General features: G+C 37.3%; 1 protein-coding gene across 9 annotated transcripts in view; it reads right to left on the bottom strand.

Annotated features, from left to right (window-relative positions):
- The window catches only part of Trim9 (E3 ubiquitin-protein ligase Trim9), a 646,819-nt gene that overhangs the window by 5,673 nt on the left and 613,772 nt on the right, over nucleotides 1–27,374 (bottom strand). For all 9 annotated transcript variants that reach the window (XM_067766718.1, XM_067766725.1, XM_067766726.1 and 6 more), the window contains 3 exons: nucleotides 23,175–23,314; nucleotides 22,617–22,755; nucleotides 11,327–11,560 (listed from right to left, as the gene is read on the bottom strand). In XM_067766718.1, the coding sequence (XP_067622819.1) occupies nucleotides 11,327–11,560; nucleotides 22,617–22,755; nucleotides 23,175–23,314 (513 nt within the window). The remainder of the gene's footprint in view (nucleotides 1–11,326; nucleotides 11,561–22,616; nucleotides 22,756–23,174; nucleotides 23,315–27,374) is intronic.

Raw genomic sequence — 27,374 nt, 5'->3', positions numbered from 1 at the left:
TAAAAAAACACGCTTTTCTATTAAACCGAACTAAAAAATAGAAAATAATTTTCAATTAAAAAGAGTTTATATAACAGTAGTAGAAGGTCAAACAATCGTTTATAGTTAATAACCTCAAAATAAAATTATAATAAAATTTAAGTTATTAACAGAATAATTTAATTCAGAGTAGATAGTTGACAATAGAATGATTGTAACATTCAATATCAAGCACCCCACGTTTTTTACTGTGAATTAAATTATTCTGTTAATAACTTAAATTTTATTATAATTTTATTTTGAGGTGATTAACTATAAACGATTGTTTGGCCTTCTACTACTGTTATATAAAATCTTTTTAATTGCAAATTATTTTCTATTTTTTAGTTCGGCTTACTAGAAAAGCGTGTTTTTTTTCGTTTTTTTAAACTATTATTTATTTATAATTTTTTAGTTCAAGTAATTTTAAAAGTTTTAGTCGAAAGTGATGAAACCTCGAAACGCCAGCGGTCCATGGATGAATCCAACCACACGGCATCGACAAGGGCAAGACGCAGGGAGGCTGGACGCGGTCTTTCGCCGAAATTGCCAAGGGTCGGCAGATCATTGGCATTATAGGCGAGAGCAGCGAAGATGGCAGGATCCCGAAACAACAGTGGAAGCGGATCGAGGCCGCGCTCGCTACGGTGGCCGTTAAGGTTAAGAAAGACAACCCTGGTCCACCGCCATCTTACACCGATGCAGGGTGGTTCCAGGGCAATGTCAAGCTAATTGCCTGTGACGACGCCAGGTCGGTAAATCTCTATAGGGCCGCCGTCACGCTGATAGGGGTGGTATATCCGGGCGCGCGCCTCAAGGTAGTAGAGGCGCGTGATATCCCTCCACGACCAAGGGCTAGAGCCTGGGTTCCAGTGACGCCAGCGGACCTAGCTGACATCCTGGAGCTACTCCAGGAGTACAACCCGCCACAGGTTTGGAAGTCAACCCGGATAAAACCGAGCTTGTTCTCTTCACAAGGAGGTACAAAGTACCAAATCTTACACCGCCAAGAATTAGGGGTACGTTCTAAGCGTTTAGCGATCAATTCAAGTATTTGGGAGTCATTCTGGATAGGAAGCTATTATGGAGTGACCATATAGTGGAGCGATCCAAGAAGACAGCAGCAGAGCTGTTCACCTGCAAGAGGGAAATTGGCACCTCCTGGGGATTCTCCCCTAAGGTGAGCTACTGTATTTACACAGCCATTGTGCGCTCGATTCTTCTTTATGGTGCCTTGGTTTGGTGGCCTGCACTAGCTTAAAGTACCTATCTTAAAATGCTTCAAAAGGTGCAACGGAGTTCGGAGGTCTGCATTACCGGGGCTCTTGGCTCCACTCCAGATTCCGTTACATACATACTTGGATACATAGATACATAGATAGATATAGGCCAAGCTAATAAAAGCGTGTTTTAATAAGGGATCCAGTATGCTCTTTCGTAGATGTGCCATGCATCCACTTCTATCATTAATAAAGGAATGCGTTTTCGCATTATGTGCAAGGTTTCAAATCTATGGCCATTTGTGGTGGTCATAAGTTCAATTGACCTTATGTCCGTTAACCTTATGTCACCATACCATCACATTAATGCATTTTCATCGAGCCTTCATACGTGTGCAAAGTTTCAATCAAACTTATGGCCATTATAAATGGTAATAATGCCAATTGACCTTATGGCCGTTGACCTTATGTCACTACGCCATCACATTAATGCATTGTTATCGAGCCTTGGTACGTGTGCAAAGTTTCAATCAAACTTATGGCCATTAAAAATGGTAATAAGGCCAATTGACCTTTTGGCCGTTGACCTTATGTCAGTACGCCATCACATTAATGCATTGTTATCGAGCCTTGATGCGTGTGCAAAGTTTCAATCAAACTTATGGCCATTCAAAGTGGTAATAAGGCCAATTGACCTTATGGCCGTTGACCTTATGTCACCACACCATCACATGAATGCATTGTCATCGAGCCTTGATACATGTGCAAAGTTTCAATCAAACTTATGGCCATTCAAAGTGGTAATAAGGCCAATTGACCTTACGGCCGTTGACCTTATGTCACCACACCATCACAGTAATGCATTGTCATCGGTCCTTGATAAGTATGCAAAGCTAATTAATCAGACTTCTAGAAACTGGTAAAAATTAAGCTCAAAGACTCCGTTACATAGATACAGGCCAAGCTAATAAAAGCGTGTTAAAAATTACGCAATCGGAAAGGTTGTACAAAACATTTCAAATCTCTAACATAAAAGTGAAATATACACAAACATCACCCAAAATCAATAGTCCAAACATGGACCGTTATACATTTTTATACTCAGCGTGCTTTGCACACAGAGTATACTAACTTTGATTGGATAACGGTTGGTTGTACAGCTATAAAGGAATCGAGATAGATATAGACTTCCATATATCAAAATCATCAGTATCGAAAAAAAATTTGATTGAGCCATGTCCGTCCATCCGTCTGTCCGTTAACGCGATAACTTGAGTAAATATTGAGATGTCTTCACCAAATTTGGTACCCAAGCTTATCTGGACACAGAATAGATTGGTATTGAAAATGAGCGAAATCGGATGATAACCACGCACACTTTTTATATATATAACATTTTGGAAAACACAAAAAACCTGATTATTTAGTAAATAATACATTTAGAATGTTGAAACTTTACGCGTGGACTGATATTGAGACTCTTGATAAAAATTAAAAAAAAAAAAAATTTAAAATGGGCGTGGTACTGCCCACTTGTGATAGAATCAATTTTAGAAATATTATTAATCATAAAGCAAAAATCATTAAACCTATCGTAACTCTGCAGAGAGGTTGCCTTTACTACAAGGAATGTTTTTAAGAAAAATTAACGAACTCGATTAAGGACCACGCCCACTTTTATATAAAAGATTTTTAAAAGGTCGTGAAAGAATAAAATAAGCTATATCTTTGCAATAAAGAGCTCTATATCAATGGTATTTCATTTCCCAAGTGGATTTTTAACAGTAAATATAAAAACTTGAAATTTTGAAAAATGGGCGTGGCACCGCCCCTTTTATGACTAAGCAATTTTCTATGTTTCGGGAGCCATAACTCGAAGAAAAATTTACATATCGTTACAAAATTGGGTACAAATATTTTCCTTATAGCAGGAAATATTTCTAGAAAAAATGGACGAGATCGGTTCGTAGACGAAAATAATAAGCTATATCTTAACAAAAAAGAGCTTTGTATCAATAAAATTTTACTTCCTAATTTGGATTATAACATTAAATTGGAAAACACTAAAAATTTTGAAAATGGGTGTGGCACCGCCCCTTTTATGACAAGCAATTTTCTATGTTTCGAAGAAAATTTAACATATCGTAATGAAATTGTGTAAACATATTTTCCTTATAGCAGAAAATATTTCTAGTAAAAATGGATGGCATCGGTTAAAGACCACCGCAATTTAGATATAAAACAAGTTTAAAAGGGTCGTAGACTAGAATAATAATCTATAACTTAGCAAAAAATAGTTTTGAATCAATGATATTTCACTTATCAAGTTTTATTGTAAGAGCAAATGGGGAGACATTTTTGGCGGTGCCACGTGTTATGCAGCAAAGTAATTTATCTGATATGAAATGTACAATTGAAGCTCACGCTCAGTTTATAATGTTCGGTTACACCCGAACTTATACACCTTTACTTGTTTTTTATTATTTTTCAAGTATGTATTTCTTAATTTCAGTTTGTAAGGATTGAAGTCCATTGACTTATTGAAATAAATAAAGAAAAAGTTACATACATAGATACAAACATATAAGCAAGCTAATATAAACGAGTTGATAAAAAGGAGATAACGATTTTTTGAACACTTCCCTTGTATAAGAGGTTCAAAACTAATATTGCAAGATTCGACCCTTGAGTACGTTATTTCTTAATATCTCACTCCGGGCGCCAACTATCGAAATTCTTTCTCTTGGTAAATGCATTGTTGTCGGGTTCTTAACTACGTACAGGTATTAAGTTTGTATCTCAATGAAAAGTGTCTCAAAAATTATCGCACGATTCCACATGATCGTCCGATTTTTCTAAATATCTAGAAGATTGATTTTTGTCATATGTGTTAAACTGTGAACCATATTTCAAATCTCAATTACTGACCCGATAATTCCTAGCCTCTACCGGTGTGCCACCTAATAGACATCTTCAATATCTCGATCCCTGCCCCAACGAAGATAATTTCTTCCCTTGTATTGCATTTTAATTAAACTGTAAACTATGTTCAAAGTTTCACGTTACTAGAATTTCGGGAAGTTATATGAAATGCGAAGCAAAATTTTCAAATTGAAAAACTCTGTTAAATTTCACGATACTAGCAACCCTTAAAAAAGTTGTTTTCCTTCATGTTGCCTTGTCATCGGATTCTGAAGTCTGTTCCAAGACTTTAACAGCACAAAAAGGTTCAAGACTCTAGCAACACGGAAATTTAATCGAAATCGATTCTGAAATTGTCCAATTTGTTCTGAAAGCGGACAGACGTGACGCCGACCTAGTACAGAAGAAGTAAAAGAAGTAACATAGTTTAATTTCTTTTTGAGAAAGATCATAAAAATTTTCAGAATTCAGGATTTTAAAAAAACTAAAAAAAGGAGGTAGATTTGAGAAATTCCTACTTAAAGAAAATAATTGAAATCCGCGACTTTTGCTTTTATACCTAATTTAAAGCTGAATTTCCTCACATATAGTCTCTGTAAGGTCGTCACGGATCAACCAGTCAGTTCAACCTGAACGAAATTTAATTAGAGCAAAGAACAAGTTGTCAGTTGAAAAACCAAAATTTAAACAAGTAGACAATCTTAAAAGTAAACATTTTAATAAGGAACTTTTTTTTTCGAAATTTCCGCATATTTAAGCTAACTATAGCGTTTCCGGCTGTTTTTAATTTATCAGGAAATGTTTACTCTGAGTCAAGCCAACGTGCTGTGTTTGTTTTTTACAGCGGCTTTGCTTTGAAACATTATGCAATTACTTTGGGATCGATGCAAATTTTCGCATATCTTACGTTTTTAGTAATATGAAAAAATTAAGTTTTTGTTCTGATAAAAAATCAAATTATTATCCAAAAGTTTCACTCACTAATTAAATTATATGTCAATACTGATTATTAAAATTAAGGAACTATGTGCGGCCAATATCCAGAAATTTATGCGGTTGCGGCGCCTGAAACGGTTTCGGTTCCGTTCTTTTACGCACTAAAATAACGATTTCAGTTTAGGCTATGCAAAATGAAACGGTTTTAACCAATTTGCCAACGTTGTTTCCTTTGGTTCCTTAAGCTTGAAATACAATGCCCTGCCGCCGCGAAATAAACGCGACGAACTTCGCCTGGTCAAAAATAAGAACATGTTTAAAAATAATTTCACAGATGTTGTTTGTAACCGCTGTCGCAAATGTAATCAGGCCTTATGATCGCACTTTGTCGCCAAAAGTGCTTATCTATATCTCAAGTTCACAAAGTCACCAATAACGCAAATGCGTTGGATAAAAATAAATTTTTCATTTGGAAAGGTTGCAAGGCATAAAAACAAACAAAATACAGAAAGAATATAACCAGATGACGATGTGTTTGCATGTGTGTGCATGCACTTCACTGTCAATTGGCGCCATTAAATTTCGAATGGCTGGAAGAAAAACTCAAATGAAATTGCCAATTTCAATTCGATTGGAAAACATCTTAAGAAAAATTGTATTGGTAAATATGTGAACCAAAAAAAAGTTTAGATTGAACATGGCTTGTATTACTTTTTATACATAAAACAAAGCAACAAATATTTATTCAAGGATATTGCGTCGCATCGCTACCAACAAACACTGAAGTTTTTACGCTCAACGTAGATGATATTATTGAAACAAAGAAAAACAATGATTAAAGTTCTTGAAAAAGTTCGATAAGTGATAAAAGCCAAGTGAAAATAAAAGCAAATAAACCAGGAGAGCTTTAATTAAAGTGAAAAGGGTCCATGTATTGAGAATGTCAGTTGCACAGCTGAATCACAACAGGAAAGCAATCGTTTAATTGCTAAAGAAATAAGCAATAAATGAAAAAGGAAGGAATTTAAGCCGTCATCAGTCACAACATGAATATTGTAAGCCATAGTCAAGAGAAAACACCTACCTATACTTGTCATCGCTGAGAAAACTGAGGGGCAGAAAAATGTATAAGTGTTGCTGTCATTCAAAAGATGGAGCCATGGTTGAAGTGGCCGAGCTGAGCGAGCGCAAAACACGAGCAGGTATGCCTGTCTTAAGAAGCGATTATAATACCCAATTGATTCAAGGGGTTGTGTAGTGCAACCCTTTTAAGGGGATGCCAGCGGAATCTATAGCTTGTTCAACACAGTTGTCAACCTCACCTACCTGTACAAAATCCTGTTTCTTAAGTAGCCGAGACTCTGGCATTCCCGAGTACCTCATGGAACCGGATCTATATCCCTCAAACATAGATAACATTCTACAAAACCTTCGGTGAGTATCTTCATTGCTACAACAACAAGCAAAAAATGTGCTTGATGGTTTGTTCCTCCAAATCGCACATCCTACATCTACTATCACTGGCTCGTTTGAATGCGTGTGCCGGCAGAAGGCGCCTACAATCTTTTTTAAGCTATTGCATAGATTTTATCGCGGGCTTGGCGACTAAATCAAAAAAAACCGTAACGGACATTTGTCAAAAAGGTTCGGTGTTAGCAACAGGCCAAATACATAAAATTGGATCTCTATCATAAAGTTAAAGTTTTTTTTTTTTTTTTTTAAGTGTTAAAGTTAAAGTTAAAGTAAAAGTTAAAGATAAGGTTAAAGTTAAAGTTAAAGTGGAAGTTAAAGTGAATGTTAAAGTTAAAGTGAAAGTAAAAGTTAAAGTTAAGGTTAAGGTTAAAGTTAAAGTTAAAGTAAAAGTTAAAGTTAAAGTTAAAGTAAAAGTTAAAGTGAAAGTTAAAATTAAATTTAAAGTGAATGTTAAAGTTAAAGTTAAGTTTTTTTTTTTTTTTTTGTGTTTCGTGGAAGGAGGAAATGCTTTATGCACTGACCGGGATATTTAAGCCTCTCTCCGAGTGTAGGACTCCCTTCTTCCATGAAGGCCTACCCACTAAAACCTAACCTCCCACGGCCCGCGCAAATCCCCGTACCTGGGACCGCGTTTAGCATTACTTCGGGTACGGGTGCGCGCTACGTGAGCTCTATGGCTACTGTCAAGCTAATGGGCTAGGCATTCGTCTTCTCGTTTACTGGTAAGTATATGCCTCACATATGTGCTGACCGTATCCCATCTGTCTCTTCGACAGGTCATGTTATTAATGACACTGCCCGGGGAGAGGTCGCCAAGTACCTCTTCTACCCTCCTTCGCTGATGGGAGAAGTGTCTGCATTCGAAGAAGGTGTGGCGTACATCGTCTATTTTCCCACAGTACAGGCAGCTCGGGCTATCAACCTTACCCATTCTGTGTAGGTATTTGCGGAAGTAACCGTGTCCCGTTAGAAATTGGGTCAGGTAAAAGTCTGGTGCGGTCGCTTCAACCATGGATTCAGTTCAGGGATTACTTCCCTAGTCCACTTTCCTACGATGCTGTTGCTCCACTGATCTTGCCAGCGTCGGATCGATTCTTCTCGCGCCTGCATGGCAACAGCAGCTCTACTTGCTTGCGATCCGTTGTCATATATTGTTTTTCTTTCCTCAACGAGAAGATATATCGGTATGGTTCCCGCAACGACCAGGACAGCTTCAGCTGATACCGTGCGGTAAGCCGAAGATATTCGCAGCGCCCCTCTGCGTTGGACCGAGGTGAGGGCGACTCGGTTCTTCCGGTATTTCATTGCGTTCGCCCAGATTCCTGCACCATATAAGAGTATAGAATCCGAGGCTGATGCAAGCAACTTCCTTGTGCATGGCTTTGGGACCCTGTGTTTGCCATTAATCTACTCAACTGCGCTATTATGCGCGCAGCTCTTTCGCAGGCCCCTCGTATGTGATCCGAGAAGTTAAGTTGGCTGTCTAAACTCACTCCCAGATATTTCGTTGAAGCGAGTGTTTCTATTGGCTGGTCCCCAACCATCATGTTCCTGGTAGTGGGAATACGTCTCTTTGTGAGGATGGCGATCTCCGTTTTGGCTGTTGCTAACTGGAGACCGTGCTCAGCCATCCACCTATTTACATTACGCATGACCTGGTTAAATTTTAGCTGTGCCAGCTCGCAGCTTGGTGCTGTTATCACAGCTGCCACGTCGTCTGCAAAGGCAACGAGGAAGGTGCTTTCTGGCATGTCTAATCGAAGAAGACTGTCGTAAGTGGGCTGCTCCACCTGTTATTTTTACCTTTTTTTGACCGTGAGTACTTTCATATATTAGATACCTCTCTCTTAGGTAGTCCCTTAAAATTTCTAACAAATATTGCGGTACTTTGAAAGTGCTTTCTAGTGCCTCAAGCATGTCCTCCCACCTAGCTGAGTTAAAAGCGCTTTTGACGTCCAGCGTGACCAGCAACACTATAGGTCTTGCTCTGTGGCACGCTGTCTCGGCTTTCTTGACTGCGTCTATAACTTCTGCTATGGCATCGATTGTGGAGTGCCCCCTCCGAAAACCATGCTGTCTGGGCGACAGTCCTCCGGCGTCCTGTAACGCTCTGGGGAGGCGTTGCTTCAGGAGACTCTCCATCAATTTCCCTGCTGTGTCCAACATACATAGGGGACGGTAGGATGATGCAGAGTTGGGATCTCCTTTCCCTTTTGGAATGAGTCGTGCTGTCTTCCATATGGTGGGGAAAGTTCTTTCTTCGAGACATTTGTTGTACATGTGCAACATAAGTTCTGGGCAGTTATTTGCAGCTAGTCTAATTGCCTCCGCGGGTATTCCGTCGGGCCCAGATGCTTTCCTAGGTTTCATAGTTCGCACGGCAGTTTTAAGCTCTTTTTCTTGGAATGGTTCCACGTTGCGATCTTCATGGGTAACGTACCCGCCCTCCCTAGACAGTTGGGTGGGAAACAGGCCATCCACAATGTTCCTTATTTGGTTCTCGTCCATCAGCTGGTTTGGCGGACGGAACTGCTTCATTACTATCTTATATCCCTGACCCCAGGGGTCTCGATCCACTTCCTCGAAAAGCGCTTTCCAGCACTTAAGCTTGCTTTGCTTAATGGCAGCACTAAGAGCTTTCTTCGCTCCTTTGTACGCTTCCGACTTTTCTAGAGCCTCAGGCCTGCCGCGCCCGCGAGTTGCTAGCCTTCGCATCCTGTGGCATATTTTCCGCAGCTCCGCGATTTCGCTATTCCACCAGTATACCTGCTTTTTACCCCTCCACACTCCCCTCCGTGGCATAGAGAGGTTGCAAGCGTGGCGAAGACAGTTCATTGTCTTTTCAACCGTCTCTTCCGTCGGACTGGAGTTGTTGATTATCCGTCGGGCATCCCCCAGTACTGATGCAGAGAACGTGGCAGAGTCGACCTTGGATGCGTCCCATGCTTTTGTTCTACGTGGCCCGTTCGGAATCTGCCTCTGACCGGGATCGTTTAGGTGGAAAGTGATGTAGTTGTGTAAAGTTAAGGTTAAAGTTAAGGTGAAAGTTAAAGTTAAGGTTAAAATTAAAGTTAAATTTAAATTTAAAGTTAAAGTTAAAGTTAAAATTAAAGTTAAAGTGGAAGTGGAAGTTAAAGTTAAAGTTAAAGTTAAAGTGAAAGTTAAAGTTAAAAATAAAGTTAAAGTGAAAGTTAAAGTTAAAGTTAAAAATAAAGTTAAAGTGAATGTTAAAGATAAAGAAGTTAAAGTTAAATATAAAGTTAAAGTCAAAGTGAATGTTAAAGTTAAAGTTAAAAATATTGAATATTGAAATAAATATTGCACACGTTAGCGATGTTAATGTTAGGCTCTCATTTGTTGGAGATATTTGTGCGTGCTTATGCAAACTTAGACATGGTCTACACATTGTCATGGTAGCAATTTACATTTCTCCGAATCCAAAATTGAACGAGGAAGAAGGGGCAAAAATACTTGGAACAAATGGTAATAAATTTCCACTTATCTTGGCCGGCGATTACAACATCAATTTCGCTGATAAAAAATCAGAGCGGTTGACAAATTTTCTTTTTGAAAAATTCAATTTGAAAATAAATAATGATCCAAAAGAATCCACAACAAAATATGGGACCACCATTGACGCGTTATTTTCAAGATATTTATAGGATATCAAGTCTCAAACGTATGTTTCCTATTTCAGTTACCATAAACCTATAATTTCAATTATAAATATTCCTGAATAACCTATATATGTACATATCTTGTAAGATAATAATAAAAATTTTTTAACCAATATTAACTTCTCATTTATTCAATAAAAGTAAAAAATTTGTTTTCTTATCGGTCACCACGCTTAAAAAGTGTAACTTGAATTAATATCAAAGAAAACAAAATGTTGCATAAATATTATAATTGCATAAGCTGATAATATGCAATAGCTTTACCGCGGCAGTCCCCGAGTGCCACACGCCCTTTTTTTATGATGGAAGTAACTTTGTTAGTCTAAAGGTGTAATACCTGCGTATGATCTACTGTACAGTCCACGGCTTGGGTCCCCGCCTTTCCTACTTGGTCGATCATGTGCAAGTCTCGCCTACTCTTAATCTCGCCCAATCTTATTGGGACGTCTACGGTACAAGCTTCGAGTGATGCGCTCCTTTTACCTACCTCATCCGCCTTTTTATCTTCGTCTATGTATGCCTTTCTCTATCCTTATTCTTTCCAAGGATTGCTTATACTCTAACACACTTTTAGATGTAAGCCTGCATACCCCCTTTAAGTTTTTGAGGCAAGCATATTATGGGATACGCTTTACAATCGGTATAAGCACAAAGAGAGAGGACGCCAGACCCCACATACACCCTAGGATTCTTTTATATGCATAGAGTGCCACCGAGGCTTTCTTCACTCTTTTCCACGTTGAGTTTCCACGAAAATTTAATGTCTACAATGATTCCTAGATTTAGGAAGATTCTAACATTTTGTCAGTACTTTTTAACTTAAATCTATTTTTATTGAATTAACTAATTTCTTACTAAAATATTCATTTACTTAATTTTCTCACTTAAGCCAGAAAAATGCCTCCGACTTTTTCATAAATTTGACCATAAGCCTTAAACTGCTACAAATAAAATAATACGAAATTACGCAACAATAGCAATTCCAAAGTTATGACCAACAATGGCATCAAGTTTCAAGTAATACGATAATACAACCACTTAATATTAAATCTCCACCCATTTACTTTACTCTTTACTTACCTAGCATTTTATTGCGATTGACATCAATGCGTGCAACACCAAATGCCGGATCTGTGTCCATTGTATATTTGTCCACGGTAAACTCCCAATAGTGAACGCCACGCGAGAAACCGACTGAACCCAATGCGACACGATGTTCCCATCCCTCAACCGAAACTGTAGCATTATTTTTGCTAAATACAAGTCCAGAACCAGCACCCCCACTTAAAATGGGATCAAATGTGAACCAGGCAACTGCAAAGAAAACAAATGTTGTAAAGTTGATAACATATATATTTTTGAAATAAAGTTGTCATAGAAATTCGAATAAGGAAAGCAAGAAGTGTAACATTGAATAATGCATTTCATGTTGTTGTAGGGAGAAAAGTTGAAAAACTGTTGGAATAAAAAGAACAGAGCAAAAAGGTGCTAATAAAAGCATTTTACAAAAGTTTGGCCAATATATGTAGCAACTGCTATTGAAATAATCCTTTGCGTAAGCATCAATGGGTGCGTGTGTAGACACTTTAATGCGCCACAAAGTATACCACACACTTTATTACTTGCAACAACAACTCAGAGCAAAATCAAGTTATTGTACTTTTTGTTCACGTTTTGTGCTTACTCTTCAAACAATTTCTACTTTTAACTAACTGTAGTATTTATTTGATTGCATTATGGTCTTTTGTTGGCGTGCATTTATTGCATTATTGAAAATTTATTAGTTGCCACCATTTGTGACAATTTTTAACTTATTGATCACTTATTGTCAGCTTTTTTTATATCGCTAACCACGTTAAGTTAGTTATTGGCACTTTTGTGCCGAGAGAGATTTATAGGATAAATAACCGGAAGAGTTGATGTTAATACAAGCACGACAGATCGAAAGGAAAAGTATAGATAGAATTCTATAAACGTAAAAATTCAATAGTATTACGTATTAGAAAAAAATTATATACATTGCACGCCCACATTAATAGGGAGCTAAGTCGAAAAACTGAAATTTTGAAGCTATGCGTACTACCTGATCTCTTTATTAAGTACCCACTCTGTTAAATATTAGCACCACTACTCATCCAAAGACGGCTTTATAAAAATTACAAAAGTCCATTGGCGCATATTTGGATTTTTTGCCTTTCCCGAGCATTGCAATTTTTTGAGTTGACCGTTGGTGTGCGATAATTTGTCGGCCACTACTGCAAATTTATATACATACACATATTCCAGGGCCAACGACTCACACCAAAGTTTGAAAGTGGACATTATTAAATGAGAATCAACGTTTTCTCAAACCTAGCGATTTTGTCCAATCTCAATATGAGAGGTATTCGAGAACTATGCCTCTTGAAATAAAATACCTCTTCCAATTTGCGTAGTGCTCTTTTTAATTTTTTCTACAAACTGGCGGAACGGGAACTACATGTTAAAGGCAGATGCAATATTTAATGAGAAACTTTTTATAACAGAAAAATACTGAAAATGGTTGCCAAATCAGTGCCGAGGGGCGATCACGCTATGAAAATATTTAAGGATACAGATAAAGGTAACGATGAGAATAGGGTTAAGGTAAGGGATAGGGATGGGGATAATGATATGTATTTGTTCTCACAAAACGCCGCCGCATTAAAATAAATGCTACTTTAAATTAGTAAGACTCTATAAACAGAACTGTAAGTGACAGTTCTCAATTGAGGACAAGGATAGGATAGCCTAAAGTTGACAGCCGCTGAGTGGGGAGCTAAATAGATTGGACGCTCAGTTACAATAAAATCAAGGTTGTCAGTAAACTAAAAAAAGGTAATATGTGACAGGAAAAACTGACAGCTATGACAAGCTAACTAAAAGACTGGAGAAATATTAGAGTACAATACGTCAATGGAAAAACCTACGCAATGTCTCTGCTTTTTTTTTCTATGATAGAGGTATTTGGGCATCATTAATATCTGCTCAAAAGGTGATTAAGTTTTGCGGTTAGCGGAAACGTCAAAAGCAAAAACAAGTGTAGTCATGGAGAATGAGTTGTATTCATGTTTAAAAGGTAGGCCATTGGTTGTTTTCTAATATCCGAAACGCACCGGATTTAGTCTCATGGTAATTTACTACCTTATTATTTTGCCAATACGACGCATTCGTAATTCTTTCAAAATATTTTGGTGGGAGAAACCCAGTAATAATATGTATTTAGAAATATAGTGATAAGGAAATTTTTATACTCAGCTGAGCAGAGCTCACAGTGTATACTAACTTTGTTCGCATAACGGTAATCCGTAACGGCATAAACTAATCGAGATAGATATAGACTTCTATATATCAAATTGATCTGGGTGAAAAAAGAAATTCATTTAGCCGTCCGTCCGTCAGTCTCTCCGTCCGTCTGTAAACACGATAACTTGAGTAAATTTTGAGGTATCTTAATGAAATTCGGTATGTAGGTTCCTGGACGCTCATCTCAAATCGCTATTTAAAATGAACGAAATCGTACCACAACCACGCCCACTTTTTCGATATCGAAAATTTCGAAAAACCGGAAAAGTGCGATAATTCATTCCCAAAGACGGATGAAGCGATGAAAATTGGTAGGTGCGTTGACCTTATGACGCAAAACAGAAAATTAGTTAATTTTTGGACAATGGGCGTGGCACCGCCCACTTTTAAAATAAGGTAATTTAATAGTTTTGCAAGCTGTAATTTCGCAGTCGTTGAAGATATCATGATGAAATTTGGCAGGCTCGTTGCTCCTATTACTATATGTACGCTAAATAAAAATTAGCAAAATCGGATGACGAACACGCCCACTTTTAAAAAAAAATTTTTTAAAGTAAATTTTAACAAAAAATTTAAAATCTTTACAGTATATAAGTAAATTATATCAACTTCAACTCCAGTAATGATATGGTGCAACCAAATACAAAAATAAAACAAAATTTCAAAATGGGCGTGGCTCCGCTCTTTTTCATTTAATTCGTCTAGAATACTTTTAGGGCCATAAGTCAAACCAAGATTTACCAATCCTTGTGAAATTTGGTGTGTGCATAGATTCTATGACGATAAATGTTTTCTGTGAAAATGGGCGAAATCGGTTGAAGCCACGCCAAGTTTCTATACACAGTCGACCGTCTGTCCTTCCGCCCGTTAACACGATAACTTGAGCAAAAATCGTTATATCTTTACTAAACTCAGTTCACGTAATTATCTTAACTCTCTTTGTATTGGTATAAAAAATGGCCGAAATCCGACTATGACCACTTTTTCGATATCGAAAATTACGAAAAATGAAAAAAATGCCATAACTCTATACCAAATACGAAAAAAGGGATGAAACATCGTAATTGGATTGGTTTATTGACGCAAAATATAACTTTAGAAAAAAACGTTGTAAAATGGGTGTGACACCTACCATATCAAGTAGAACAAAATGAAAAAGTTCTGCACGGCGAAACCAAAACCCCCTTGGAATCTTGGCAGGAATACTGTTCGTGGTATTACATATATAAATAAATTGGCGATACCCGACAAACGATTTCGGTCGATATCTCGAAAACGCCTTCACATATACAACTAAGGGCCACTCCCTTTTAAAACCCTCATTAATACCTTTAATTTAGTACCCATATCGTACAAACGCATTCTAGAGTCACCCCTGTTCCAACTTTATGGCGATATCTCGGAAAGGCGTCCACCTATAGAACTAAGGCCCATTCCCTTTAAAAATACTCATTAACACCTTTGATTGTATACCCATATCGTCCAAACACATTCTAGAGTCACCCCTGGTCCACCCTTATTGCGATATCTCGCAAAGGCGTCCACCTATAGAACTAAGGCCCACTACGTTTTAAATAATCATTAACACCTTTCATTTGATACCCATATCGTACAAGACACATTCTAGAGTCACCCTTTGTCCACTTTTATGGCGATATCCTGAAATTGCGTCCACCTATAGAACTATGGCGCACACTTTTAAAATACTCTTTAAGACCTTCCATTTGAAACCAATGTCATACAAACACATTCCAGGTTTACCCTAGGTTCATTTTGCTAAATGGTTATTTTCCCTTATTTTGTCTCCAAAGCTCTCAGCTGAGTATGTAATATTCGGTTACACCCGAACTTAGCCTTCCTTACTTGTTTATTTGATAGTTCTAAAATATCCAACGCTGTCAGGAAGTTATATAAAAATCATAAGCAAATTTTTTTACAAATTGGTTTATATACATATATGTATATATACTGTAACGAATTTGCTTGCAAATCCTCTTATTTGCAATCCTCTGCTAAGTTCGAATCACTAAACTGTTGAATAAATAACTCCAATTTGTAATAATGCAAAATGGCCTTTATTAAAGTACTTCACAATAACAAACTGTGCAACGAATAGCTTGCTTAATAACCACACTGATTGATAGCTCAATGAAACTCTACTATTCAAAATAACACTGCTATTGCTCGCTAGATATCGTCTTAATCAAACTGCTTGACAACTCAAATCAAATTGAATTACTTCTTACTCGCTTGCCCCGCTTTTATAGTTTACGCTGCATACTTCTAGGCTCTTCCATTTCCAGAACTTACCAACTATATTCGTGTGTGTATAGTTCTCATATAGTTTCTACTTGTTTACAATTGTCTACTTTTTAGCGCTTCTCAGATGTACATATGTGAGTTTGTAGTTTACAGTCTCCCGCACACACATAAGCGTATAAGTAAATTCATCTGTGTGTGACATCTCATCTCTCGCTGCCTTGTATGTAAATGGTGCTCGTCGGAAAGTGTACATATGTGTAGACGCAATTATTGATTCGTTTATGTAGATACATAATGATTGAATTATTGATGTGAATTCACGTCACTGCTTAGCATCGGCCTGGAAATTGCAGCACTCCTTAGTTTTGCTAATATTCGTAACACTGCCCTCCACCTAAGTCTGATCGTCCCGATCAGACAAATCTCCCAATCTAAACGCCGCTAGCATCTCCAAATGTACCACCCTTCTAATCCGTGGTTTCCCAGTGGTTTGTATGCGGTAGATGGTATCACTGATCTTCTTCGCAACTTTGTACGGGCCTTCCCAACTGCACCGAAATTGGGCTGGAACACCTTTCCGCCGGTGAGGGTTGTTTAACAGTACCAAATCTCCATTACGGAAACCTTACGAATTATTTTCCCTGTCGTATCTGTGTTCCATCTTACTACTCATTATTCTGGATCGTTCTCTCGCACTCTGTTGCTCGGCCAATGAACCACTTCGTAGAGTTTGCGCTGGACGGATTTGCTTTACATAATCGGTATCGTTCCCACATTTCACAACAGTAGTGCGCTCCGGCTTGAAACTACCCTCGCATTCTTTCTCGGAAATTCGTTGCTTCGTTTTCCTGCGTCTTTTAGGTTTTGTCAATGCCAGTGTTTCTCTCGCAGGTACTTTTGATTTTGATTTATTTGGCCCATTCGATCTATCAACTTTTGCCTTTGACTTTCGTGGTCTCTGTCGAATCTCCTCCACCAGCACTCGCTTACTGCTGAACCCTTTTTCCAAACTGAAGTTAATTGGCACATCTTGGTTCTCATAATGCATCACCCTTCTCTGCATATCGATCTTGATGTCATGGTCAACCAAGAAATCCACTCCCAATATAACTTCATCAACAATCTCCGCCACAACGAATTTGTGTAAAACCATGACCTTCCCAATTAATACCTCACAAACCACTTCGCCTTGAACTTGATTATACTCGCCTGTGACCGTACGCAACCTTGCTCCAGGTAATGACTTTACTCTCCTGTTGACCAAGTCAGATCGGATCAAGGAATGAGATGCGCCCGTATCTACCGTCAGTACACGTTCTTTACCATCCACATTCCCTCTGACGGTAAGACTGCTTGATTTCCTTCCAATTTGCGACACAGATATCACAGGACATTCAATAGCCGGGGCAAGTTTTCGTTCTTTACATTCGACACGCTCTTGCTCATTTTCGCCAGCTTTGCGTTTGCGGCTACCCACATTGTTGGAACTATTAGGACCAAGATCGCAATGACGAGCAATGTGACCTGAGTTGCCGCACTTGAAACATTTAATAACTCCGGCATTCTTCTGTTTAGATCCCTTCAGTGCTTCCAAAATTGTGTCTACCCACTCTGGCCTTTCTACTTCCACACGGCGTGCTTTGAAAACTGGCTTACACAGAAGCAACGCTGCAGAGCATGCGATACCGATTCAGCAAATGTTAGTTTTGGATTCGCATATGTAGCCCGCTTTGTTTCGGCGTCCCGTATGCCATTTATAAAACTTTGGATTTTTACCTTTTCAGTATATTCCACGGATGCGTCCGTATTTGCTAAATGTGCTAGCCTTTCAACATCTGAAGCAAACTCCTGCAATGTCTCATTTGCTTTTTGGTAGCGGTTTTGCAACTCAATTTGGAATATCTGTTTTCTATGCTCGCTTCCATAACGTCGTTCTACAGCAGCCATCAATGCTTCATAATTGTTCCGCTCTCCTTCGGGAATCGTCTGTAGGATTTCCGCTGCTGGCCCCTTCAATGCCACGAACAATGCAGCAACTTTATCTTCCGCATTCCAGTTGTTCACTGCTGCGGTCTTCTCAAACTGAAGCTTGAAGACCTGGAAAGGAACAGAACCGTCAAAAGATGGAGTTTTTACCTTTGTATTACTCGCTGAAGTAGCCGGCCGATTAAGTTGCAATTTCTGTATACGACCTCTCAACGCATCCACCTCTGCCTCGAATTTTTCTTCAAACTGCATTATTTTTTCGTCCATGCGCGCTTCGAGTTTTGATGATATACACGCCTCTTGTGCTTCTAGTTGTACTGTTATGCGTGTCTCTTGCTCTTTCAGTTGGGTTGCCATATATGTCTTTTGTTCTTCCAGCTGTGATGACATATTTGTGGATATTTGTGATGACATTTCTGTTATACGTGTTTCTTGTGCTTCAATCTTTGATGTTATTTCTGACGACATTTCTGCAATATGTGTCTTCTGTTCTTCCAATTGTGATGACATGTTGGTAGATATTTGTGATGACATTTCGGACATTTGTGCCGATATTGCAGCCAATATCATGTTCAGGTCTGTGTTCGCCATTGTCTGCGGTGTTTCATTTTTCTCTTCAATTTTTGTTGTCTCCTCGCCATCAAGATGAAAGACATGCTCTTCCACATCAATTCCTTCTGCTTCCATTGCTTCTCGTAGCCGTGCCTGAAGTTCGTGTTTAACGCCGCTTGTATTCAATCCACGGCTCTCCAACTCCTTCTTCAGTTGCGGGATCTTCAATTCACTTAACTTTGCCATGTCCTTGTTGTCCTCTAGAATTTATTCAACAATTCCTCTTCTGACACCAATTGTAACGAATTTGCTTGCAAATCCTCTTATTTGCAATCCTCTGCTAAGTTCGAATCACTAAACTGTTGAATAAATAACCTCAATTTGTAATAATGCAAAATGGCCTTTATTAAAGTACTTCACAATAACAAACTGTGCAACGAATAGCTTGCTTAATAACCACACTGATTGATAGCTCAATGAAACTCTACTATTCAAAATAACACTGCTATTGCTCGCTAGATATCGTCTTAATCAAACTGCTTGACAACTCAAATCAAACTGAATTACTTCTTACTCGCTTGCCCCGCTTTTATAGTTTACGCTGCATACTTCTAGGCTCTTCCATTTCCAGAACTTACCAACTATATTCGTGTGTGTATAGTTCTCATATAGTTTCTACTTGTTTACAATTGTCTACTTTTTAGCGCTTCTCAGATGTACATATGTGAGTTTGTAGTTTACAGTCTCCCGCACACACATAAGCGTATAAGTAAATTCATCTGTGTGTGACATCTCATCTCTCGCTGCCTTGTATGTAAATGGTGCTCGTCGGAATGTGTACATATGTGTAGACGCAATTATTGATTCGTTTATGTAGATACATAATGATTGAATTATTGATGTGAATTCACGTCACTGCTTAGCATCGGCCTGGAAATTGCAGCACTCCTTAGTTTTGCTAATATTCGTAACAATACGTTAGGTGACCGATAGATGGCGCAGTATCCTGATCTCTTTGAAGCTAAGTTTCATAGTTATACACTCTTTACGAAAAGTGTTGTTTAAAATGAAGTATACAATTTTACAAACTGAAGAGATGTGAGTTGTCAACTCCTTAGAAACTTCTGGCTCAATGCTAAAAACCTTTACTTAAGTTGGGGGAAACAGATACCTACATATGTTCATAAATACATACACAAGCCTACCTTCAGGAGCAACGAGAACTCAACAGCACGTGGTAGGCTAGAAGTTGCACTCTAATTTGCAAAAAAAAAAGTTACGTAACTAGCGCTAAGTTTATTTGCATAATATTCTAGTTAGATGCAAACTTCACGGCTAGAAGGTCAATGACTGTTTCACATGCAAAATTTAATCAGCCATTATTTATGTAAAGAGCTAGAAAGCTAGGAAAATGAGTGAAAATGCAAACCTAGAAAAGGCAGGCAAAAAGGACTTGTAAAAAATTTTAAATAAATAAATAGTAACAAAGAAGAAAGTCAGTGTGAGGATTAAAGCGAAAGCAATGTATCTAGTCGTTAGTTTGTTATTATTATAACTCTGTAAGGAAAGGTGTGCGCATATGCAATATGATTGCAATCCGACCAGCCAAACATGCAGTACTTCGTGGAACAAATCAGCCAAGCGGGAAGTTAGGAAAATGAAAAAGTTATACCCCGACTTTCCCTGAAACTAGAAAAAGGTTAAGGTGCTCTATGAGCTTTGTTGTTAACTTATAAGGAGAGTTCACCCAAGTCGGGATGTGAAAATGGATGTATAATAGCGGGGAAGCATGAGGGGGGAAATTATGTAACTCCTAGTCTCTCAGACTTCAAAGGGTCACATTTTAGGTCAATCCCAAGTTAGAAATATATCTCAAATAACCGTTGGCAGCATTATCTAATGAAATTAAGTTTTAATCCCTTTATATTAAGACGTTTTCGCGATTAATCGCAAATTTCCATACAAAATTGAGAAATCTTTTAATTACCACCAGTGTCTTGAAACTTAGAATATATTTTCTGCCGGGTCGTATTTATTTCCTTGGTTTTAATAAAAAAAATTGAATCCTTACCACGTAGGCTTTTGACTATGTTTATTGGTAAACTGAGTGTTAGTATAAAACTATAAACTTTCTATAATAACTTTATTTTATTAGCACAATATATAACAATGCTAGGTTTAAAACTCCATGACAATGAAATATTAGCGACCAACTGTCGCTACGACCATGACTTTTAAAAAAACCTTTTCAACTTTGGGACTTTCGCGGACGAGTTTTATGTAACTAGAGAAAATCCATACAGAGCACGTGGAAACTTACGTTCTCAACTTACACATAATTTAGGGCACCGCTACAAAAAGAGTAAAACGATCCGCTAAGTACAGAATGGGTCGAGATAATTAGAGAATTTGAAATCTTGGGATCGTTTTTTAAGTAACTTCCCAAGAGCTGGACTCTTAACGTTTTAAATATGGTTCAGAGGACAATAGTAGTTTAAAATGTGTAGCTAAAAGTTTCGCTAGGTGTAGCACCGATCTAAATTTAATCTTGCGATTTTTGAGGGACTTTCCATTAAGCTAAAAACAATGCATTGCATAAGGGGCTAAATATACAGTGCAACAAAGGGGGTACAAAAAAATCCGCTGCGATCGTCATTAAGTAGCTTCACCGTAGGCTAAATACTTCAAACGTATTTCAGACGACAAACGTGTGCAATACCTATCACAAAAAGTTCCGCTACAAGGAGCGAGGTTATTAGAAAAACAGTATGGATTAGGAGGAAGAATCTTGCGACCGATTTTTAAGACTGAGTTTGAAACTTCAGAGTAGCTAGACAACGCAACAAAATAGGAATATAAAAAACAGATAAATAAATTTTAAACACTATTTACAAAAAAAAAAAAAAAAATACTTGACTCGAATAACTTACGAGGTGATTTAGGAATTCTTCTCTTTAATTTTCCCCGTGCTCCTTTTTAATTTTTCTTACTAATAGGTGGGACGGGACCTACATATGTACGTATTTTACGCCGACTCCTAACGGCCCCTGCAAGCAGATGAATTTTCAATGAGAGGCTTTCATGGCAGAAATACACTCGGAGTGTTTGCCAAACCAATGGCGAAGGGAAATAAAATTTTTCCTAATTGAATTAACTTATTTCTAAAAGCTATTGTACTTGGCAATGGTTCCTTCAGTTCACAGTACAAACTATATTGCTATGTTAAAAAAATCAAGGCTTGTAAGAGTTGGAAGCGCTGCTACTTCTAATAATACGTTTCAATAATACTTCGGTTCGGAATTTCTTTAAACTTCACTAAATAAAACATAATAGCTGAGCCACTCAATGCACTCAATATGATTTCATAATCCCTTTTGTCTTCTGCATGTTCTAATTCGCTGTGAATGTGCGGCCGTCTTTAGTCTCTAATATTCATTCAACTTTTAATTTGTGAGTATTAATTGGAATACTGAAATATTCCCTGCAAAAAAACCGTGCGGCTAATCTCTAAAGATATTAGTTTCCGATCTATCTCTTTAGGCTTAATTTGGGCATAATTGATACCCTTTATTCCCTTTCGGACATAGTTGGGATTAGTCACTTTGAAGTCTATGTAGGCCATTTTAAGAAATATTGAAAAAACGGCAACGAAATTAGTAAAATAAAAAAGATTACAGGTGATTGAATCGAATTATTTAGGAAAAATGCGGAGCCCTATACCGAACCTAAATTACTAGGACTTAACGACAACGCCTGAGTTAGGGTTAAATTTTCGGAGAATATTTTTTATTCATTTCTGAAAAACGGGCGAAAAACTTAAATCAAATAGATTTGGTGGCTTCGCAAACCATTCGATAGTTTTTCTGCCATGAAAAAGGGGTTGAGTCTTATCGATCCCTTTCGGGTATAAATGGGTACAATTAGTCTCTTCATAGGACATGCTCAAACAAAAGGTAACAGTTCAACTCATACAAAGAGATCGAAACTAGCATTGGTCGCATACTCCTTTCGACTCATACCGGATTCATTCTAGACTAATCGCATTTATTGCAGTGTTAAAACACATATGTACATATGTATGTATGTGCTCACAAAGGGAATCTGTATATTCTTTTTGAAAATTAAATATCGCGTTTGTCTTAGGAACTTTTATTATGATTATAATTTCTACGTTTTATCTTATGCTCAATTTACTTTGTGCACCACTTCAGTTAATTGTTTTCATCTTCTATTTTCTAGCACTCACCTTCCGCTGTTTGCAATCCAATAAGCTCAGAATATTCACCCTCGCCCGCATTATTGAAAGCCTTCACGCGCGCATTGTACATCGAATTGAAGTGGAGCCCGTCGACAGTGCAAATTGTTTCCTTGCCACAATAGACCTCCTGAAGAGTAAAAAATACAAAATAGAGTTATATATTAGTAGGTACATATGTACGTACAGTGTATTCCTTATTGTTAGTGAAAATTTTAAAGTGAGTAGTGAAGTACATATATCAAAAAAAATATACGTTCTAATTGTCTTTAAAATTTAGTTCTCAGAAAGTTCGCGTTAAAAAACCATAAATAAAATATGAGAACAACAATAACGATGTTGCACCTAACTAAATATGTGCCAATTTTTTAAAAAGTCATATTTCCTTTTACCGCAAATGCTTCAAAAATAAAACATTGTATTTTTTGTAAATTTTTGAAAATTCAAACTAACTTTTTTTAGTTGCATTCTACTGGCTTGTTGAACAGACTAAAATATTAAGATATACATATATAAACCTATGCAAATAGTCTATGGACTCTCACTTACCCTAAATTCTCCACCGCTGCCATCATCCAACTCCAAAACATAACCATCGACGAAGGAATGAATTGGTGCTTGCCACGCTACTGTAACAGAATTATTTTCTGATGAACAATCCTCTGGAACAATTGTAGGCGCTAGAGGGGCTGATGAATCGAAAAAATATTGAGAAAAAAGCTATATAAAACCACATTATTTTTGAACCAAATGTGTACAGTGTATGTATTTACGTAGTGTGTACTAAATTATAATTAATTCAAAATTAAACTAAAAAAATCGAGAAAACTTACTTACAAAACGATAATCAACAACAATAAAAGCAAATACGTAAATAAAGTAACAAAATACGTTTACGATATAAAACAAGTAAACTAAATTAACAATTCTGGGTGCTCTAAAAACTAACAAAAGTAAATGCAGTAAGCGTGTTAATAAAAATAAGTAATTGTAAAGTAGAAAGTTAGTGTTTAATTTAAGCTTCCAAAATGATTTTTAGAATTTTAGGATTTTGTTTTTTATCAATCCGCAATAAGTCAAGCTGTTATCGCGAACATCGACAGTAGACAGTAGTATGGAAAATAAAAAAAATAGCTTATAACGTTAGAACTTCTATATTTGTCTACAATTTGGTGGGACTGATATATCGATTTGATGCTAAGCCTTGCATGGCAGAAAAACACACGAAGGTCTTGCCAAACCATAACCGAGGGACGACCTTCTTTTGGAAATATTCTTTTCAAGTATGAAATTTGATGTTGGTTTGCAGTGGACCTCTTTCTTATAATATCTCTCCTTTTTATACTCAGCGTGCTTTGCACACAGAGTATATTAACTTTGATTGGATAACGGTTGGTTGTCCAGGTATAGCCATGTCCGCCCGTCCGTCCGTCTGTCCGTTAACCTAAGTAAATATTGAGATATCTTTACCAAATTTGGTACACGAGCTTATCTGGACCCAGAATAGATTGTTACGGAAATGAGCGAAATCGGATGATAATCACGCCCACTTTTTATATATATAACATTTTGGAAAACATAAAAAACCTGATTATTTAGTAAATAATGCACCTAGAATGTCTTGATAAAAATTTGAAAAAAAAAAATTTTTTAATGGGCGTGGCACTGCCCACTTGTGATAGAATCAATTTTAGAAATATTATTAATCATAAATCAAAAATCGTTAAACCTATCGTAACAAAATACGGCAGAAAGGTTGCCTTTACTATAAGGAATGCTTTGAAGAAAAATTAACGAAATCTGTTAAGGATCACGCGCACTGTTATATAAAAGATTTTTAAAAGAGTCGTGGACGAATAAAATAAGATATATCTTTGCAAAAAAGAGCTTTATATCAATGGTATTTCATTTCCCAAGTGGATTTATAACAATAAATAGGAAAAACTGCAAATTTTAAAAAATGGGCTTGGCACCGCCCCTCTTATGACTAAGCAATTTTCTATGTTTCGGGAGCCATAACTCGAAGAAAAATTAACGGATCGTAATAAAATTGGGTACACAAATTTTCCCTATAGCAGAAAATATTTCTGGAAAAAATGCACGAAATCGGTTAAAGACCACGCCCACTTTTTATAAAAGATTTTTAAAAGGGTCGTAGACGAAAGTAATAAATTATATCTCAGCGAAAAAGAGCTTTGTATAAATAGAATTTTACTTTCTAAAATGAACTATAACATTAAATTGGAAAAAATTATAAAATTTTTGAAAATGGTTGTGGCACAGCCCTTTTTATGACTAAGCAATTTTCTATGTGTTTAGGCCCCCAGCGTAAATATTTCGGACCACCCTACCGTGCGCATTAGTTATCTTATTATTACCGGTAACGGCTAACACCTGCCGAGCGCTAACTTCGAAGGGGAATAACTCGACGAAAGTTAGCTATCGGCAGGTGCCGCGGACTTTGTCGCGATTTTGCCAGTTTCTTCTCTTTTTGAACGTTCGAGCACCAGCAGCTATCCCCAGGTAATTCTACCACATATTTTCTCATTCACAATGTAATTAGTTTCACAATTTGCTATGATCTTGATTAACTTTCCGATTGTATTTGTAATAATTAATTCCTATCCCACACAACAACTATTGCTAGTGTTTATATCCTTCAATAAACATTGTAACTCGATATACTAATTCTGTTTTATTTCTTTTTATTGCCACGCACACGCCCGATTTACCGGGTCCACATTGCCCCGCAACACTATGTTTCGGGAGCCATATATAGCATAAAATATTCTAGTAGAAATGGACGGGATCAGTGAAAGACCACGGCACTTAGATATAAGACAAGTTCAAAAGGATCATAGACTAGAATAATAAGCTATAACTTAGCAAAAAATAGTTTTGAATCAATGATATTTCACTTATCAAGTTTTATTGTAAGAGGAAATGGGGAGACATTTTTTTTTAATCGGGCGGTGCCACATGTTATGTAGGAAAGTAATTTATCTGAAATAATATGTACAATTGAAGCTCACGCCGAGTATATAATGTTCTGTTACACCCGAACTTAGACACCTTTACTTGTTTTAATTTGTGATCATAATTTTGTTTTTAATCTTACGGTGGAGTCAAGCCCAAATCTTAACATGAGTTCTGGAGGTTATGCAGGTTTTAAATGATAAGCATAACGAACTACCCCGACAGCAGCATTGCATGCGATTCTGCACATCCCGACTGCAGACCTAATGGCCAAAGATATCGCGTTACCAACTTCAAGAAAGGTTGCTAAACAAAAAGTTGCTAATAAACACATTGGAAACAGGCGGCTATAAAGGCAATAATCTCACACAGTATTTTATATAAGTGTGCTGCAATACAAAAAAGCATTGGAGACACTTCACTCGGGCCGGACCATACATCTTTACTGTGATCCCGGTCATAAGGTGATGGGAGGTAACGGAAAGGTCAATTAGTTTGCAAAAGAGGTTTCTGTAATATATGAAGCGACGGTAGACATCCCAATACCCTTGGGAGAAACCAGAACGAGACAAGAGTAATATCACGTGCAAATACTACGATTTAAGCTTACAAAATTGCTTACAACTCTAAAGAGAAAATTAAAGGCTCACGATGGGCATACTGACTGGGTACTGACGTCAAAAGCATACAATTTAGGCCTTGCCGCTAACAGCAGATGTGGCAAGTGAGTACTGCAGGAAGAAACGGCTGAGTAGGTGTTGCTTTCATGTCCTGTGCTCGCGAGGTCAAATCTCCAGCTCTACTAGTGGCGGCATAGCTACAAGATCCTAGAAAACTTCGAATGTTTTCCAATAGGACGGAGCTACTTTAAAAAAATTACTCTTACCAATTATAGTTTTTCCGTTTGGTCGTCAAACAAGTTCTGGTAACACCATGGACACCATCAGTTTATGTGAAATCTTTATTGACTAGGTAGTTCATTAACAGCAAGTGGGATGAGCTCTAGATATTTTATTGACAGAAAATGCTTTTGATAAACTTGTGAAGTGAATTGAATGCTCTATAAAGCTTTCTCTAAGCTTCATTAAAATTTAAGGTCTGGCATGACGATCTAGGGACGAGGGGTCAACAGCGAGACTTGCTGCCAAGCCTTTCTGCGCACAGTGGAACAGTTTACAATTAGTCGTAGGAAAAACGTAGAAAAATAAAAACGATCAATATTTTCGCAAACTAATTCCTGATGTTCTCAATTTATTACGTGAAGGTCGCGAAGCGCTAAAAAATGTGTTGCAAAAACTATATTTAGTTGCTCGCCGTTAGTCGGTCACAGTGGACTTGCACCTGCGACACGTACACTAGACTAGAGCTATAACAATGAATTATGAAAAAAAAAAAAATAAATAAATAAATAAAGAGACAGCCCCGAAATTTTAAGCTTATGTTGAGACGATTTTTAAAACAAATTTTATATTGTTTGATCCTTGAAAATGCAGCCGGTTTGCAATTTGGTTATTTGACACACGAGATATGTCATTCATTTGGTGTTGGGGATTTCTATTATTTATTTTAAAAACTTTTAAGCACTACAGTCAGATTTGAAAAAGGTGGTCAATTCAGAAGCTATGACTGGATGAAAAAATACGTACTGTTGTTTGTGGATTACTTCAGCAAATCGTATACTCAATCCAAAATTAAAAAGCGGAAATCGTAGCAAAAGTGTTCAAAGTGGTTAGTAGGATATGGTACAACAATGTAACTACAAATATAAGCGAT

This window comes from Eurosta solidaginis, chromosome 2 (genome assembly GCF_040869045.1).
Source record: "Eurosta solidaginis isolate ZX-2024a chromosome 2, ASM4086904v1, whole genome shotgun sequence".
Taxonomy (NCBI): Eukaryota; Metazoa; Arthropoda; class Insecta; order Diptera; family Tephritidae; genus Eurosta; species Eurosta solidaginis.
Note: the sequence above shows the minus strand (reverse complement) of the source record. Positions and strands in the feature narration are given on the sequence as shown.